Here is a 19,404-nt window from a genome sequence, read left to right as displayed (position 1 = left end):
ACATCGCTGCTTCAAAACCCTCCTACCTATTTGTCGAACCCTAACCAAGCCGCCATCAACCTCACACAATGGTTAACTCACAGCGCGACAAACTAGCACCCTTGAAAAAACATCAAATCAAGCAAGGCAGCAAGAACGCCCCCTGGTTCAACGATGACCTCAAGAAATCCAAGAAGCTCTGTCGTTCCCTTGAGAAAACCTGGAAAAAAGACCCAAACACTTCCACCCATGCCGCCTTCAAAAATGCCACCCGCAAACACCACCAACTTATCTGGACAACCAAGAAATCAGCACTCAAAGACCGACTAGACAACAACGCCCACAACAGCAAAGAACTATTCAACATCGTCAAAGAATTCACCAACCCCGCCGCCAGCTCCAACGACATCACCCCCTCTCAAGTCCTCTGCGACTCCCTCGCATCATTCTTCCATGACAAAATCGCCGACATTCATAACAGCTTTGACAACCAACCCGTAGACCAGTCCACCCCACTCACCTCCAAACCTATACCCCCTCTGAATAACCTTCACGACTGGGACCCAATCACTACTGATGACACCATTCGCCTAATGAACTCCATCCACTCAGGATCCCCAACAGACCCATGCCCCCACCACATCTTCAACAAAGCAAACTCCATTATCGCACCCCATCTCCGAGACGTCATCAACTGCTCTCTCAACTCCGCCACATTCCCAGAAAGCTGGAAACACGCCGAACTCAGCGCCCTTCTGAAGAAACCCACAGCAGACCCCACCAAACTCAAAAACTACCGCCCATCTCGCTCCTCCCATTCCCTGCCAAAGTCATTGAAAAAGCCGTCAACAATCAGCTCGCCGCCTTCCTCGAAACCAATAAATCCCTCGACTCCTCACAATCTGGCTTCCGAGCCAAACACAGCACTGAGACCGCACTCATCACAGCAACAGACGACATTAGAACACTTCTGGACAACGGAGACACAGTCGCCCTCATCCTCCTTGACCTCTCTGCAGCCTTCGACACAGTCTGTCATAGCACCCTTATACAACACCTCAACAACATCGGAATTCAAGGAAAAGCATTGGACTGGATCATCTCGTTCCTCGCTGGAAGAACTCAGAGAGTCCGCCTCCCCCCTTTAAGTCAGAGGCCACCGAAGTCATCTGCGGCGTCCCACAAGGATCTTCTCCCAGCCCTACCCTCTTCAACGTATACATGAGCCCCCTCACTACCATCACACGTCAACACAACCTCAACATCATCTCCTATGCAGATGACACTCAACTGATCCTCTCACTCACCAAAGACCCAATCACCGCCAAAACCAACCTACACGAAGGGATGAAAGAAGTAGCCGAGTGGATGAAACAAAGCCGTCTTAAACTGAACTCGGACAAAACGGAAGTCCTCATCTTAGGTACATCCCCCTCCGCCTGGGACGACTCTTGGTGGCCTACGGCCCTAGGAAAAGCACCCATACCGACGGACCACGCACGGAACCTGGGTATCATCCTGGACTCCTCTCTCTCGATGACCAGACAAGTCAACGCCGTCTCATCATCATGCTTCAACATCCTACGCATGCTCAAAAAAACATTTCACTGGATCCCCACCGAAACAAGAAAAACTGTCACCCACGCACTGGTCACAAGCCGACTGGACTACGGAAACACCCTGTACGCCGGTACTACCGCAAAACTTCAGAAAAAACTCCAACGCATCCAAAACGCTTCAGCCAGACTCATACTAGACATCCCCCGCACAGACCACATTTCCGGTCACCTGAAAGACCTTCACTGGCTCCCCATCAACAAGAGGATAACGTTCCGTCTCCTCACCCTCGCACACAAAGCCCTCTACGAACTTGGACCCGATTGCCTCAACACGCGCCTTTCCTTCTACACCCCCAACCGCCAGCTACACTCGTCCAACCAAGCCCTCGCCGCTGTTCCGCGCATCCACAAAGCCACCATGGGAGGAAGATCCTTCTCCTACTTAGCGGCCAAAACATGGAACTCCCTCCCCATACACCTACGCCTTACTCAAAACCACCTAGCCTTCAGAAAACAGCTTAAAACCTGGATATTCGATAAGTAAACCTCCCCCCCTTCCTCAAGCGCCTTGAGACCCTATGGGTATGTAGTGCGCTATATAAGTTTTTGACTTGACTAAGTTTTTGACTTGACTATTGCCTTTAAGGCATTATGCAGCATTGGACCTGAAAACTTTATAAAAAAATTTCACTGGTATATTCCCCCGAGAGCTCTTCGTTCGCTAACTTTAAAAACGCGATGATCCATAAATTTAGAAAATCTTCCTGTGGTGCCAAAAACGTTGTCGTGGGTAACGGCAAACTGTGGAACTCTCTTTCCCTGGGCATCAAATATTCTGAAAACTTCTTGCATTTTAGAAAGGCCTTGAAAACATGGCTGTTTATGCTTTAGCTCAGCTCTGTAAATGTTCATCTGGTTCTTCTGCTCAAGGCAGCGCCAAGACACCCTAGGGTATTCAGCACTATACAAACTCAATACCATAACATAAAAATGTTCAAAGCTTCAATCAATTCAAGCTTGGGTTTAATTACTTGGTTACAAAGCTCATGACCCAAGAAATTAACTGTATGTGTAGCAAACTTGCATTTATGAAATTCCACTGAAAGACCTCTGTTTTTTCTTCTTTTCAAATCTATTTTTTTTATATAAGTTGAACGGGGAAAGTCAATAGAAGACATAAAGCAAAATACATTCCAAATAGCATAATACACAGGTGACGCCCTGCAAGGATTAGTCTTTATGATATGAACCAAGGAAGGGAGGGGGAATGTTCGTTCAATGCCTAAACATCAAACTGAGATCTGGGACTTATTACACTCCTTGTCCCCAGACCTATGTTTCATTACTGAAACTTGGCTAAAACCACACACAGTGTCTGCCATTGCTCTGGGAGTACCTATAGGGTACAAATTGCACCACTCTGACCGCCCTGATAAAACTGGCGGTGGCATTGCCATAATTTACAAAGAGTCCATTAAATTGGACGTCTTATATAGACAATGTTGCAGAGATATGGAAATAATGGTTTTTAGAATTATGCTCCCCAACACAAAGACCATTAAAGGAGCACTTGTTTACCGCCCACCTCTTCCATGCCCCAGTTTCTCCACTTCTCTTTTAGAGATACTTGGCCCTTATATGCGGGCCAATGAGGATTTTCTTCTCCTTGGAGATTTTAACATCCACACTGACCAGTGTGAATCCACAGGGACAAAAACTCTGTTGACTGATATGACAACTATCGGTCTTATACAAAAGAATCAGGATCCCACCCACGAAGGGGGTCACTGTATCGATTTGATATATACCAACTTCGATAATATTCTGTGCCACAAACCTATTCAAGTTCACTGGTCAGATCACTTTTTATTGCAGTTTAGCATTTTTAAAGCTAATAAGGGTCCCCTAAAGAAATCCCTCCCATCTACCACACGCAGACAGTGGCACAAACTTACACTGGATGCGCTAGAAAATGTGTGGAAAAAACCAGAGATCAGAGACATTGACGAAGTTGAACAAAAGTTAATCGCGCTTCAGCAAACTCTGACGGTAGCCATCGATAAAATTGCCCCTTTGAAAACATTCAGACAGTTTCCTGTGGCTAAACAGGAAAAATGGTACACCGAGGCCTTAAGAAAAGAGAAGCAAGAATGTAGAAGGATAGAGAAGAGATGGAGGAAATCACACTCTGAGGATAATAAAAAGGCACATCGTGCAGCCCAAGCTAATTATTATAAACACATCAAGGCTGCCCGCAAAAATAAAATCGCTCAACAGCTCATGGAAGCCGACAATTCTCCTAGAGAACTGTATAAGATTCTGGATACTTTTGTAAAACCTACGGCATGTATATGCCCAGACGACTTCTCACAAAGCTTATGTGAAGAAGTGTCATCTTACTTTGAAAATAAAATAGAAACGATTTATGGAAAAATCCTAGGATCCCAACCTAATAGCGATTCCCAAAATGCCTCCTCCCTCAATGAGAATACAAACCTTACCTTAACTACATTCCCTCCTATAAATACTGAAGAGCTTGACACAATAATGACTCAAGTCAAATCTGGATCTCCGGATGATCTTATTCCTGTTAAAATCTTAACCCCCCTTCGTACCCTGCTAGCCCCATACATTCAGGATATCATCAACCAGTCTTTTAAAAAGGGAAAAGTACCAACTGAGTGGAAAAGAGCAGTAGTGAACCCAATCCGCAAGAATGCGGCCCTTCCTTGGACGGAGCTTTCCAACCTCCGTCCTATCTCCCTCCTACCTTATTACAGCAAGATAGCCGAGAAGCATGTCAATGCACACCTGTCTAACTACATCGAGGCAGCGGGCGGCCTAGACCATTCACAATCTGGTTTTAGGCCCAACCATAGCACCGAATCAGCCCTTCTGTCAGTGACAGATAACATCAGAATGTCACTTGACAGAGGAAGCTCAGTGATTCTGGTGCTATTGGATTTGTTCGCTGCCTTCGACACGGTGTCGCATGAAGTTCTTCTCGGCCGTCTGAAGGGAGCTGGAGTAGAAGGGACCGCCCTTGCGTGGCTGGAAAGCTTCCTTGAGGACAGACAACAAGGGGTCAAATTAGGCTCCTATAAATCTGTCTGCAGGAAGCTTACCAAGGGGGTGCCACAAGGCTCATGTCTAAGCCCCACGTTATTCAACGTATATGTGGCCCCCCTGGCAGAGATCACTAGATCTCACGGGTTCTCACCAATCTCTTACGCTGACGACACTCAGCTGCTTTTCCCCTTTCAAACCATTACACCCGCAGTCATGCAATCTTTCCAAGACGGCATGAGAGCGGTGGCAGGTTGGATGGCCCAGAACTTCCTCCAATGCAACGTGACCAAAACTGAGGTCATGTTGTTTGGAGGGGCCACCCTGCTCTGGTCCCCGGAATGGTGGCCACCTGAGCTCGGACCTGTCCCAGCGCCCAAGCAAACCATCAAGAACTTGGGGGTACGCCTGGACCAAACTCTGATCATGAAAGATCACGTCAGTCAGGTTGCGGGAATGTGTTTCCGCACAATTGGCCTTCTACGGCGTATCTTCCCTCTCCTACCTAACACCCATAGGAAGACGCTGGTTCAGGCACTAGTCCTTGGACGGGTGGACTATTGCAACAGCTTACTCATATCCGCCAACCAGGAACCACTTCGCAGACTGCAGGTGGTACAGAACACCGCGGCAAGACTTATCCTGAATGCCCCCCCCGCACCCCTTCCCGTCCCCTCCTCTCCCACCTTCATTGGCTCCCAGTGCAACAGCGGATTCAATTTAAACTTTGCTGTATCATGCACAAATGTATTTATGGCTCTGGCCCCAAATACCTGAAGGAGATTTTTCTTCCTTATTCTCCTGGACGTATTTTACGCTCCAGCAACACTATGTTGCTATATGTACCTAAAGTAAACAGAGCAAGACAGGGTGGCCGAGCCCCCTCCCTTAAAGGTCCAATGCTGTGGAATTCTCTCCCCCTCCAGCTAAGACATACTCATCACCTTTTTAATTTCAGGAAGCAATTAAAAACTCACTTATTTACACAGGACTAACCTAACCACCCTTCTGCCTTTTGATCTATAGTTCTGCTTAACTCACTCAGAAGCCACGCGCGGAGATACCCCTTCGGGGCTGATTCATGCGCGAAACAAGACTATAAATAAATAAATAATAAATAAATAAAGATGGGACAATAGAATTCTTCCTTAGCTTGATACACTGGCAAACATCATTATTAAAGAAAGATCTCTATGAGTTAGAGTCCCATTATGTGGGGGTCATAAGGGCCCAACCCCAGTGCAGATGCGATGTGAATAGGGTTTATGCATGTCAGTGTTATACTTTGCTTATATATTAAGAGACACGGGTTGTTGTTGGTGCAATTTGCGAGTAGTGGATGTTCAACTCAACTAACGAACAGGGGGCGAGGGAACGGAACCCAGTTAAGAGGGACGGGAAGAGAAAGATGCTCTCAGGTTGTCATTGGGGTGGATGATTAGAACCTTTTAGGAGGGGGAAGCAGCCCCATCTCGATCCGGTGAGGTAGGAGCGGTTTGGTGCCCAACCTTTGAGTAAGGTACGAGGGGATCTTCAAAAAGCTGTTCTGCTCTAAGACGAGGGGGGTCTAAGTGGGAATGCTCTATCTGGGAGAAATGCAGGATTAATGGCTGTCAGGTGTGGTTAAATTTAGTGTCTGTGTGGTTGATGCAGGCGGTGATTAACTAAAGGTCTAGAACCTGCCATAGATTAAGAAACCATGTGGCAATAGGTGGGGGGTAGGTTTCTTCCAATAAAGAGCTATGGACTGTCATGCAGCCCCCAATTTTGTGTTATTAAGCGCCAGTCAGAAGTTTTCATGGCTACTAATGTTGAGGGCGTAATGCCCAATAGGGTCACTATTGGAGAGCTAGGAACAGGGTCACTATCGGAGAGCTAAGTATCTCCTTCCAGAATAGCCTCAGATTGGGGCAAGACCACCAAATGTGAATGAGGTTGCATCTGTCCCCTTGGCATCGCCAACAAGTTGGGGGAAGCCTGGTATTATCTGCTGTATATGGGGAGGGGTAAAATACCATTGTTTCATAAGCTGCTAGGCCGTATTGCGTTGGAAAATGCTTAAATACATTTTTGGGATATCATGCCATAGTCATTCCCAGCTCTCTGGGGAAATCTCCTCACCAACATCAATATTCCATTGTTTTTGGTACGTGTGGGGTTGGATTGCTGCGAATGTTGCAACACTTTATTGGTGTGAGAGATCAAACCCCTCGAGCCATCGAAGTTTTGGACTAGAGTCCCGAAGGCGGTAAGCGACCAGATCGCTCCTTGTGTGTAGGTGGGGGAGAGTAGCCAATGTCTAAGTTGATAGTATTACATCCGTGCCCTGTCAGTAAGGTGAAAAGATTTTTTTCACTGATCAAAAGTAATGAATTTGTCACTTTGGAATAAATCCGGAACTATCCAACATTCGCCTTCTGTCCAGGAGCTAAAGGCTTGAGGTTGCATTGCAGGGGTAAGATGGGATTGCGAACTATGTGGGTGTTGGGTGAAGGCAAGGAGATCAGGCCCTGAGATACAGCCAGTTTGTCCCAAATGTCTAAGACCGTTCTAGTGGGAGTAGCTAAGTATGCGCTACGGGAACCATGGAGAAGCCAAGCTAGGTCCCACAGGGGTCTACATGTGACCGCACAATCTATGGGGAACCAATGCTTTTCACTCTCCCAGACCACCCATTCCGAGATATAGTGGAGATAACAGGACCAATAATATTCAAGGGGGTTAGGGCATGCTAGCCCCCGATCTCATGGTAGCATTAACAGCGGGCTAGAAAAGTGCGGGCGAGCCTTGCCCCAAATACAATTGGTTAAATCCTGTTGGAGAGACTGAATATCTATTTGTGGGATTGGGGTAGGGAGGGTTTGGATTCAATATATTATCTTTGGGAGGTGGGACATTTTAACTGTGTAAATGCGTCCTAACCAGGAGAGAGGGAGGTTTCGTCATCTGTGAATATCTTCCCGTATGGTACGTCTGTAACTCGGCCAGTTGGCGTTGGTCGAGGAAGAAATGAAGGAGTCAGGTCCAGACCTAGATATCGTATCTTATTCTCAGACCATTTCAGAGGGATCAGGATTTGTAATTCTCGTACCTGCGAGGTCGGTAGGGTGAGATTCAAGGCATGGGATTTGGCTAAGTAGATCTTTTTTTTTTTTTTTTTACAATTTTAGTTTGCATTTTTCAAAAGAAAATAAGTAAACAGGACACATCATACAATTCGGCTAGGGAACACAATTCTTGTTAAAAACTGATGGGAAAATCAGATGAATGAATGAAGACACTTTGTATAGCACAAGCTACTCAACTAGAGTGTCCCGGTGCTCAGACCAGCCTTCCTGACACCCATCTGACACCCTGTCGCTAATGCTGGGAAACGCTGCTTGAAGAAGGACAATTTATTTACAAAATAAGCAGGTCTTAAGCAATTTCCTGAACATGGCTAGGTCATTTACAGCTCTTGATGACATCGGGAGAGAGTTCCTTGCCTGTGCACCCAAAAATCTGAAAGGAGGTGCCTCCTGATCGAGCGTGAAATATTATGGGAACAGAAGCTAGGTTCCGGGAGGAGGACCTCAGGATTCTAGATAGTGTGTATTGGGCTACTCTCCTGCTGAGGTAGAGCGCGCCGCTCCCATGAAAGGCCCTGAAGAATAACACCAGAGCCTTAAACCTGATCCTCCTTTCCACAGGGAGCCAGTGCAGAGTTTTCCGATGAGGACAAATATGGTTTCAACATAAGAACTGCTCTGGCGGCTGCGTTTTGGGCCACTGTTGGATCTGGCCTCGTGGCGTGGTTCCCCCCCCGCGACTCAGTTCTCCGTTAGCCCAGCTCCATACCTAGAAACCCCTAGCTGCCCTGCCCATGTCCGACCAAACGCCCATTGCCCGCATCGGCCTGTCCCCGGCCACCCTTCCAGCTCGCACGCCCAAACCCGCAAGGCCCCATAGGCCCATCGACAGCTATTTTCCCTTCCCGAGATCCCCGATGCCGTGGGCCTAGCATGACCCCAGCCCCAGCTCAGCGTAAGCTCCAGACGCGCCAGCCCCCGTTGGGAGGGTGAGGGCTACCCTAGTGAGAGAAGGCGAGGAGTTTCGACGGCACCTCCGGCCTCCCCTGAGAGACTGGTCTTGATCACACCTCTGGTCTCCCCCCTGAGGGCCAGTTTCGATGTCACCTCTGGCCTCCCCGAGTGCTGGCTCCAGACCTGCTGGGCATCTGGGAATTGCCGGACGCATCCTAAAAAAGGATCCAAGAACCAACCGCCGGACCTCACCCACGGACCCGCCCCCACAGCCTCGGACCCCCGCCTGCAAGGGTCCGGACATCAAAGGGTCACTGAACTATATCAAGGGTCGCCCCTGAACTAGCGGGCAGCTGTATCTTGGACAAGGAAGCCCTGCTGATCTGATCGCGGCTGACTGAACTTCGTGAACTCTTGAGCCCTGCTGACGCTGTCGCGGCTCGTTCTTGGAACTGAACCATCGGGGCCCTGCTGACCTCGTCGCAGCTCGAGCTTGAACCTTGAAGACATCTATGGAACTCTCTGAGCCCTGCTGACGTGGTCGCGGCTCCTCCCGAACTTCCTCCAGAGCGAGCCCTGCTGACGCTGTCGCGGCTCGAGGAACATTCTAGTCCAGCTGGACTATCGAAGTTACCAACTCGAGATAACCATCCTCAAGTGAGTAGGATCACCAGTGCGGCTACCACCTCCCGTGTCCCCCCGGCTCGAGGATTGAGAGCTGTGCGCAGGGTACGCTACGTACTGGCCTATGAGACTAAGACTATCCCGCTACCTCTTCCCTAAAGACTTGAGACTCTCTGTGATCCCTCGATCGTTGTACATAAGTGTGATATTACTTTTCTTCGTGATTATAAAGAAATTGATAACTTATCCTTCGGTGTTGTGTCTGTTCATAAGTGTGGTGCGTTCCTCGTGTGTACGATTCGCTACTTGAGGTCTTCCCCGGTGGAGATCCCTCACAAGGCTCGGCATTATTGGTGGGAGAAGTGGGTAATGGAGGAGCTGGGTAGACATAACCCGACCTTTGGGATCGCCCCTTCTAACAGCCACCTGCAGGTGCCTAAGCAGGTAATTAGGCAGGCCCAGAAACAGAACATTGGCATTATCTATTCTAGTTGTGACCAATGCCTGAAGTGCAGTCTTTCTACAGTTCAATGGTAGAAGTGGGAGTAATTTCCTCAGCATCCCCAAGAAGCCAAAGCAGGATTTTCCCAGCTTAGGCACCGTACAGCTAATAAGATAGTAGTCAGACCACATCAAAGGCAGAGGCTTATCTACCCCAAGCTCTATGTTAGCAAAGAGCTGGTCGAGGGTGTGACCCCTATTGTGAGTAGGATGAGTGACAAAAGGAGCAAGATTGACGACTGAGAGTGATTCAGTCAAATAAATGACTTCTGGTTCTGTGGATATATTCATATGGATATTAGGATCACACAGAACCATAACATGGCTGTATCTAAGGGCTTGGGTAGCAATCCCTTCATTTAAGGAGTTGAGAAAGGAGCCTGCAGGGCCCGGAGGCCTATACACCAGGACTCCTACAAGAGACTGCTGTGCAGAAAGGGAGCAGTGAACTCCAAGGCATTCTGCACCCAACAGCTCATCCAGGGAAATAGGATTGCATACATATAATACTTTAAAATAATAGCAACACCCCCTCCTTTGCTGACCAGGTGGTCCAACCTGAGGAACCTGTAGCTGGGGGGGTGGCGGGGGGGGAGTTGCTGCTGTGAGGGTGGGGTTCACCTACGCCTAGATGTAATAAGGAAATCAGTTCAACATACTACCCCCCTTGGTCCTTCACATGAAAATTATATTCCAACAGATCCTTCCTCAGGGTTGTAAGAAGACATAATGTGGATGTCAGATGTGCCTTTTGTTTTAGACATTGTCATTCATATGAAGCCCTCCTGCCCGTGTGAGTAGTAAAGGGGCACCATATAGCATTGAATTTGGCCACCCGGTCTTAAATGATAGCAGTCCATTTATCCATAACATAGATGGACCAAAGATGACAGCAAGTATTGTATGCAACGTGCTCCTTGCGTTCTCCGCTACATTCCCCACTATGCACAATCAGTGGTCTAGATGTTTACTGCAGGTGGTACAGTTAACCTGAACATCACTGATACCCAAGTAACTGCCCCAATAACGTGCAGTGGCACGTGTGTGAGCCTAATGTCACTGACATGGAGGCACTGTTAACCGCCACTGTGAAACACAGCCCAAAATACTTAACTTGGAGCTGTTGGGAAACATACATTAGATATTATATTCTTACGAAGAGCCACATCTGCTCTTTTTATCTTGGAGCAAGCTGCAGAGTTCCTAATTACATGTACACTAATATTATGTCTTTCTTCTTCCAAACATGCTTCCATTGATTAACACATGGATTCCTGTGGGGTTGAGGCACTCCTCTCTACTTTAGGAAATCCAAAAGTCCCAGACAGAAGTAAACTGAAGACTCTTTTTTTAGCTGCCTGAAGCTTAACTCAGAGAAGACAGAAGTCCTTATCCTCGGGCCCTCCCCTCAGCATGGGACAACACCTGGTGGCCCACCATACTCAGCAACCTCCCTCTCCCACAGACCATGCCAGAAACCTCGGCATCATATTAGACTCCTGTTATATATGGGATCCCTGGCTGGCCAGTGCTTGCGCCAAAGTCAGTCAGAGACCACCACTCCTAAGTCAGGGCAAGGGAGTTACACGCCAAGATAACCCCTGCTCACCCTCTAGGTAACGTGGCGCGAGCAGCAAGGCTAAACTTGGAGGCGATATGAGTTAAGTATTGGCGCACGCACCCCAGCAACAACACCCAAGGCCCACCACAAAGGAAACTCCACACAAGGTTATATATAAAAATAGCCTTTGTATTACACCAAAACACATTAGATAAAACACACACTTTACAATGTGCCAGGGGCATGGGCAGAATTTACAGGGGATATTTACAAGACAGGGCCACCTGGACCACTGTCAGGAATCAGCACTTTTAGAAGTAACACTTTTAGAACATAGCACATAGAATGTAAAATCACTGTCGTACAAAAATAGAACTTGTAACACACAACCAGCCACTACTGGTACCAGGTGAGCACCACCTATGCAATCCTCACTATCTTAGGAGGTCACACAAGGAACCTGGGCCTCGCTAGTACCACCTGTACTAGCAAGAAGGAAACCACCTAAGTATCGCTATACCTGTAGGGGTCTAAGGAAGGAAACACATGATGCCTTATCAACATTCAGCGGTGTAAAAGCAAAGCACATGATGCATAACATACATTCAGAGGTGCAAGGAAGGAAGACACATGATGCAGAACCTACATTCAGAGGTGTACAGGACAAAGCACATGACGCATTACCAACACATTCAGAGGTGCAAGAACAGCAAACACAATAGCGCAAAATCCCCATTAGCCACCACCTGTGGCAGTCCCTGTGTCCAAATGTCAGGGGCCTAAACGTGGCAGCTGCCCACAAAGTGCTGGGCAGCTGTGTAGCAAAGTTGGGCCACCGCTGGAGCCTCGCAGGCCCGGGCCAAACAATGTGAGCAAGGAGGGAGCCTCTCAGGGCTCTAAAACATCAAGGGGCGCAGGGAGCCTCTCTCAGGCTTTAAACACAAATTGGCAGCCAAAGAGCCTCTCCAGGCTCTATAACAAATGAACTGGCCCCTGGGAGCCTCGTGGGAGCCCCTCACGGGGGACTCTGCATCCAAGGACATGCCCCCAGAGCCTCGTGGCTCTCTATGAGCAAAGTTGCAGCCTCACTGGGCTGTCGGGGTCCCTCACCGGGAACACTGGGGCGCCTTGAGCCGCTCTGGCTCGTAAATGACTCGAGGTGCCCTCAAGAGCCTCTCACTAGGCTCCGAACACAAAATGGGGGCGGGGAGCCTCTCAGGGCTCGGTTTAAGCTTGTGCCCAGCCGTTGGAGTCCCCCTCTCTGGGACTCGAAATCAGGAACTGCCCCCGGAGCCCTCTCAGGGCTATACAACAAATATGCGGCCAGAGCCTCTCCGGGCTCAAAGAAGGAATGCCCCCGGGGCCCCACTCACCAGCTTGGCTGCGGAGGTCCGGGGCTCTCTTCACAGGCTGCGGAGACTCTGCAGGTGGCGGCTGGGGCTGGAAGACTCCTGCTTCTCCCACAGGACTGGCCAGACGACCGGGGCTCCCCCTTCATTTGGGAGCCTCGGCAGGACGCGCAGGCTGCTTCCTGCTTCTCCTGCCTGGCCTCGTCACACTGCAATCCGCCTGACTTCCTCTGGGGCCGCCAATGGCAGCGCGGCCCTGGGGGTTGGAGGCGGGACTTCCGGGCGCACTTGGCAGCGGCCCGGAAACGTTTTCAGAGCACTCCGGGCTGCGGCGGTGATTCCACGGGCAAATGCGGCGTGAGCAGCCGCTTAAATGAAGAAATCAACAATAACTCGAGGTGGGTACTCGAGGGGCTCAGCACTAGAGCAAATGCCGGGTGGGCACCGGCTTGCAAGCATAAAGCGCCCCGAGGCGCTAACAGGACATCAAGCGCTCTCAGCGCTAGGGGGGCAAAATACAGCGCTACCTAGCGCTGCCAGGAAAACACAGCGCTCTCAAGCGCCACGAGTGAAATCAAGCGCTCCCTGCGCTAGGCCATGAAAGTAAAGCGCTCCCAGCGCTACCGGCCAAATAAGTAAAGCAAAAGTGCTTTCAAGGGGCAGGGGGCAAGGCTGGGCCCAGAGCCAGCACACTGGGTCTCCAGGCAGGGAGACACCCCAAGTGGCGGTCCTCTGGCCCAGCAGCAGCAACAGCAGCCCCCTCAGGATCCTGGAACAAGAACACATTCATGGGGACACAGCCCCATTTTTATACAGCTAAATCCTTTGTTTGGAGGTGCAGGGTGGGGGAGAAACCAGTCGCAGCTGGTTTGGGAGTACCCTTGATGGCCCAACCACCCCTTTCTTTCACTGGGGAGGCTAGGGTCGTTAGACACACCACAGGGGGGCGGAGCCAGCATTGTGTGGGGAAAACCCAGCCCATCCAGAACACAGGTACACTCCTCCCACACATCACTCATGCTAATCTCACACTCACCACCGGGCAGACCCATCCAGACTTCCTGGAGCCTGGCATGCCAGCCAGCTCTAGCCAATCACGCTCCAGGCATATTTTACATTAATATGCCAAGTCCTAGAAGTGGCATTTGTACACAAGACACACTCATGCCACATATATCATTGCGAAGCTTTCACTCTCACGAGTTCGCACATATTAAATTCGAGCCTGCACTCCTCACACATCAGGAACTACCAGGGACACACACATTCCCCATGCATTCCTATGGGAGGGCAGGCCAGCCATACTACACGCACGCACTTTCCCTCTGGGACCCAGGGAAAAGTGCGCAGAGACCCAAAAATCACTAACACAGGGTCACAAATAAAAGCAAAAAGATTAGGGGGGAACCCGCCCTAAGGGCCAAGTCCAACAACTCCTCCCTCAATATGATCCAACAGATCACCGCCATCACCTCCACCTGCTTCAACACCCTCTGCATCCTTCGCAAGCCCTTCAAATGGATTCCCCCAAATCCAGAAAGACCGTCACCCACTCACTCATAACAAGCAGGCTGGACTGGAATCAACAAATCCCTGCTCCGCAAGCTCCAGACCATACAGAACGTAGAGGCCAGACTCGGCCGTGGCATCCCACGACATGAACACATCACCCAATACCTGCGAGAACTCCACCGGCTGCCCGTCGAGAAGAGACTAACCTTCAAGCTACTCACCCACGTATACAAATCCCTCCAGAAAACTGGACCCCAATACCTCAACGAAAGAGTCTCCTTCCACATACCCAACAGAAACCTCCGATCTGTCGACCTTACCCACCCTGAAAACCGTTGCATCCACAGAGCAGGTGGAAGAGCCTTCTCCTACATGCGGCAAAGACCTAGAAGGAGCTCCCAATCAACATCAGATGCCCCCCCACTCGGCACACCTTCTGGAAGAGCCTCAAGACTTGGCTCTTCGGCTGACTCAGAGCTGCACACCCCTCCCCCCTCCAGTGCCTTGAGACCCTCACAGGTGAGTAGCACGCTTCACAATTCCCTGATTGATTGATTGATTGATTGATTGAAGCCCACAACCAATTTAACCGTTCATCTCCTGCAACCATCCTGCTTCCTCTCCCCACAAATTCTTCATTTAGCTTGGTAGCCATAACACCTGAATCATTGCTGTTAAACTCCAGTGTAGCTATGTCCTGCCGCTTCGCAGTAGGTTGTTAGGCTCACAATTATCCTACAGTTTCAATGTGGTTACTGCCTATCACAGAGCTGCGGTTTTACCTTAAGCTCCTCTCCCCCTAAAACCCTCGGATTACTATCCGATTTCAGTTTGTGGCCAAATCAGCAGGCCTCGCTTCCCATCTGTAGAAAGGACTCCTGCCACCCGCTATACCTCCATAGTGGTGGCTTTCTATTTCAACACGCAACTTCCTTTTGCACTGTTCTTCTTTCCCCCACGATGGCCCCTTCCCCTTGAGGTTTCGCTCCATAACTTGGCAGTTGTTAAACTAGCCTCACTTCCTTCATCTCTGTGTGCCCCCATTATCTCGATTGTTGTTTCTGCACTTCAGATGCCCCCAGGCTGTACCACTCTACTTCTCACCTGTAGACCCGATTGCTACTCTGCGGGGGAGATCTGCTACACATGCACCTCTGGTTCTTAGCATAGAACTGACTCATAGAGAGGCCAACAGCTTGTATGGTTGCTACAGATGTTGCTCTACTTGGCTCTGGTCTGTCCTAGTATTCGGAGCCCTCAAATGAGAGATTCAGAGCTGGTGACCGACACTCACATGTTTAGGTGTACATTTGACTACCCACCGGACTGGACATGGAATTCTCCCAACATACATGACCTGAGGGCAGGTGAGTGTTCTACAAATTATCTCAAGTAGAGTGAACATCAACAATTATCCGGCAGAAACGACCTAGGGTTTGGGAAAAGGAGGAGTAGTGAAACCCTGAGCTATCCCTGGCAAAGAAAGCATCCTGCCTCAGGCGCGTTTAACCACCACCAAGTTTACTGCATGGATGGCTGGCCTCCAGCCTGTTTGTGTGGGGGCACAGCAGAGAGCAAGAAAAACTAGATAGCTCCAACTTAGCCATTCGACTCTGGAAAACAATAGATGGTGAAAGAGATCCTCATCGTCTGGACCCGATGTTTACTGTTTGTTTATGTTATAGTGACACTGGACCCATGCGGCCTGGAGAACTCTGGACTGGCAACTGCTCAATGTGTTTTTAAAAGAAAATCAATGCTGTGGAAATGAATAATTACGAACCAAGTGACTGACACCTAGCCCCTGTGACCATACCAACAAATACAAGTCTGGCTGAGCACATAATTGCCTTGAGCAGGCAGTAGTGATGGAGCCCCATCAAATGAATAGTTCCCCCGCTGTTGATAAGTGGCATGTGTAATTAGCCAGAAAAGCGAGCCCATCATCCAGTGTCCTGTTTGTCCTGCAATCCACTTCCAACTGCCGCCACTGGCAGCCTTCGGTCCAGAATCAGAACACAGGACCAGCACGGACACAAGAAGAGGCACCCAAACAAGATTCTACTAACAGGTAAGTACAACTAGTAATATAGCATTAAAAAATAATGTGTATAACACATCATAATAACAGCTTAAGTAATTACAACCAGTAAATATATAGAATACAACACAGATAGCAGTGCATAGGAAGCCAAAGCACTAGCGCTGTAACGTGCGTGACTAATGTATTTTAGTGTTATGATGCGGATACCGGCATTAAAATGCTTTAGCCTAACCACTGATGCAGTGGCGGTGCGTCCATTAGGACGCTGGGGCTTTGCCCCACAAGCCGCCTGCGCAAGCACCTCTCTCGGCGTCTCTGAACTTAAGTAAACTCTCAGTTTACCTAAGTTCAGAGACGCCGAGGGAGAACTGACAATCATGTCAGATAGCATGACGTCGGACCGCCCTCCCCCCCCCCCTTCATAGGCTGAAGGAGGTGGGCGGTCCAGCGTCATGTTGACTGACAGGCATTGTCAGACCAGGGGCAGGCAGCACCACAAGTGCACATGACTGGGGAAGGTCAACAAATTTTTCTGCCGTGCCCAATCATGCGCACTAGTGTCTGCTCTGCTGGCGCATGCCCATTAGGACACCTCAGTGTCCTAATTGGCAAGCGGTAACCCTGCCCTAAGTCAATCCTGGCGTTGCTTGCGCCAGGATTGGCTGAGAGGGGTTGCCACTTGTCAGCAGTTCCTGTAGGCGCCGTGAATGGAACCGAGGCGGCGCAGACCTGCTCAGGTAGGATTTTTAACATTAATATTAATACTCCCACCCCTGCGCTAGCCGCGACATCAGCTTTTTTTAAAGGTCCCACTCTAGAATGGAGTCTCACACTTAGCCAATCTTTATGGCTCCTTGCTACTTCGGAGTTTCACATGTGGCTAGTTTTAATGGGCTCATGGACAATGTGTCTCACTCCAGGCCTTCCTAAACTCCAAATATATCAAATTTGTGTATAACATCATGTTATTTTATCTTATGTTATTGGTATTTCTTTGCATAGTGTATTGTAATGCTTTCGGCTGACTGGGGGTGTACTGCACTCGGTCACCGTCTCAAACCCGCTGTGTCTATTAAAATACCACCAGCTGTACACCTCACATGCGGCCGTCTGACCAACCAAACAGTCAAGGCGCGTGCGGCAGGCACCTCTTTCTAACTCATAAGACGTTCACACTCTTAGGTACTTTTAAACACATTACACACATAGGACCCAGATCACACATTGAAGCAGCCAGCCCAATCTGGAACCGTAGGCAGGATGTATTTTCTTCAATGTGCTCCAACTGCTCCGCTAGCTTTCAGATTCATTGTGCTTGGAAGGAGACTCCTTCCTCTGGATTCAGTGTTAACACTTTTATCACATTTTTAAAATAAACAACGACATGCCATTATGTATCAATTTTACGATATTAAGACAGTGAGAGTTATTTGTTTCATTCCAGGGCTCTCAATTTTTCTACAAACATGCGTGAATAGCTCATCGAGTCCAGATTTTTATATGCCTTCTTCTCCTTTTAGTCCTGTTTATTTACTATACAAACAGGACTTCAAGTACCAGAATGCAGATTAAAACAAATCCAGGACTGGATATGCTACTGACCTGGGAAACTTGAGAGCTTGAACTTTTGGCCTTCATATTTTAGGAGACTCGATTTGAGGGTTACTTTAAAGTTCTGCAGAGAGGGGTAAACCACCCAGAGGGATAATTTTAGAGAAGGGGTCTTATAGGAGAAAAATACTGATCCACACAACAGCACAAGGTGGTTTGGGTGAGACTTGAAGACTCTGATCGTAGTTTTGGAATGAAAACATAATGGGTCAGTAAGTCAGAGAGGTGGTCACGAGCTAAGCCATGGACCGAAAAAAATCAGCCAGCTGACTACTCAGTAGACAAATGCATCCACTGAAATTATTTGTGTTTTACCCTATGATTACATGTTTGAATCCTGTGCCGTAATCCTGTTTTGAATTATTTAAAACTTTCAACTACTTTGTGTTAGTCCAGGGTAAGGAAGTAGAGAATCTTACCCAGCTGACGCAGCCTAAACCAGCCATGTTCAAGAGATTTTTTTTAAAGCCAGATTCAATTTAAAAAAAGAATGACTGATTTCTGTAGAGAATGCATTTATAATGATATAAAGAATTTAATATGATGTGAAACACAGCCTCATGTAATGAAAAACATGCACTTCAGAGAGGTGAAACGATACACCAAACAGTCAGAAGAAGAGAAAGAGACTTGCTCCTGTTATTTCAAGCCAGACCAAATAAGAGAGTATAAAGTTAAGGCTGCCACTAGGAATACCCCTTGGTAGTAGTATCACTAGAGATAGTTTACAGAGCAGTAGGCAACTGGAAGTTCAACATACCCTTCATCCAACAGAGAAGATAGCTTTGGATGCAGGGTGAATTGTCCATTAGCTATAAGCTCTGCATAGTGATTCTTTTTAGCCAAATTGATGCCTTGCCATCTTTGAATTGGAGCTCCTTGGATGCTTAATACAGAAGTTATTACCTCTTTTTTTCTTTTTCTATTGTTATTTTAGCGCTTCTTTTATTTGGAGGACTCTCTAGAGTGTGGCCTAAGTCCCCTGTGACAAAATGAATGGATGGATGCTGGTGGAGGTGGAGTTCATCGCTGGTGACAGAGGGAATGTGAGCCTTTGCATTGTCTGTCAGACATTTCCAGAGTGAGTGGCTAGGATACTGGGTTCAAGCCGTGTTTCCTAAAGCTTGCTTCGGCCCTGCAAAAATTGGTTGCCCCTTATCATGAGTGGATTGTTCAGCTGGGTATTTACTGGGGCCACTGACAGAGTGCATATTTGAAGAACAGGCTCAGTGGGCCTCTGCAGGATACAACCAGTCCACTTCTAAAAGGTAAACTCATTGCCAAGGCCCTTTTTGACCCTAAGAACATACTGTGAAGGTTGTGGTTCCGCTGACTGTTGTCTTTACACATGCGGGAGTCGATGTCGTAGTCTCAAATAGCAAGGGTTGCAAAGCCATGTACATGTTATTGCGGGTCAACAACCCAAGTTACGATAATCGTTTGGCAATGCTATGTATCAAGTTTAACTTGATGAATGTTGTGTTCTAGGGAGGACGGGAACAGGGCAAGGGCTGCCCCACCTCTTCCGAGAGTCACTACTAACCAGTCCAGCAGATGGTGTCAAAAGCTCATGCAT

The 19,404-nt window shown here is 48.5% G+C and overlaps 1 protein-coding gene across 1 annotated transcript in view; it reads right to left on the bottom strand.

Annotated features, from left to right (window-relative positions):
• The window catches only part of LOC147725028 (uncharacterized), a 148,154-nt gene that overhangs the window by 88,142 nt on the left and 40,608 nt on the right, over positions 1-19,404 (bottom strand). Inside the window, exon 2 of the mRNA XM_086966494.1 lies at positions 561-569. Within this exon, the coding sequence (XP_086822620.1) occupies positions 561-569 (9 nt within the window). The remainder of the gene's footprint in view (positions 1-560; positions 570-19,404) is intronic.

The sequence above is a fragment of the Lissotriton vulgaris genome, chromosome 4_1, assembly GCF_964263255.1.
Source record: "Lissotriton vulgaris chromosome 4_1, aLisVul1.2, whole genome shotgun sequence".
Classification (NCBI taxonomy): Eukaryota; Metazoa; Chordata; class Amphibia; order Caudata; family Salamandridae; genus Lissotriton; species Lissotriton vulgaris.
This window is presented reverse-complemented; position numbering and strand designations above follow the sequence as displayed.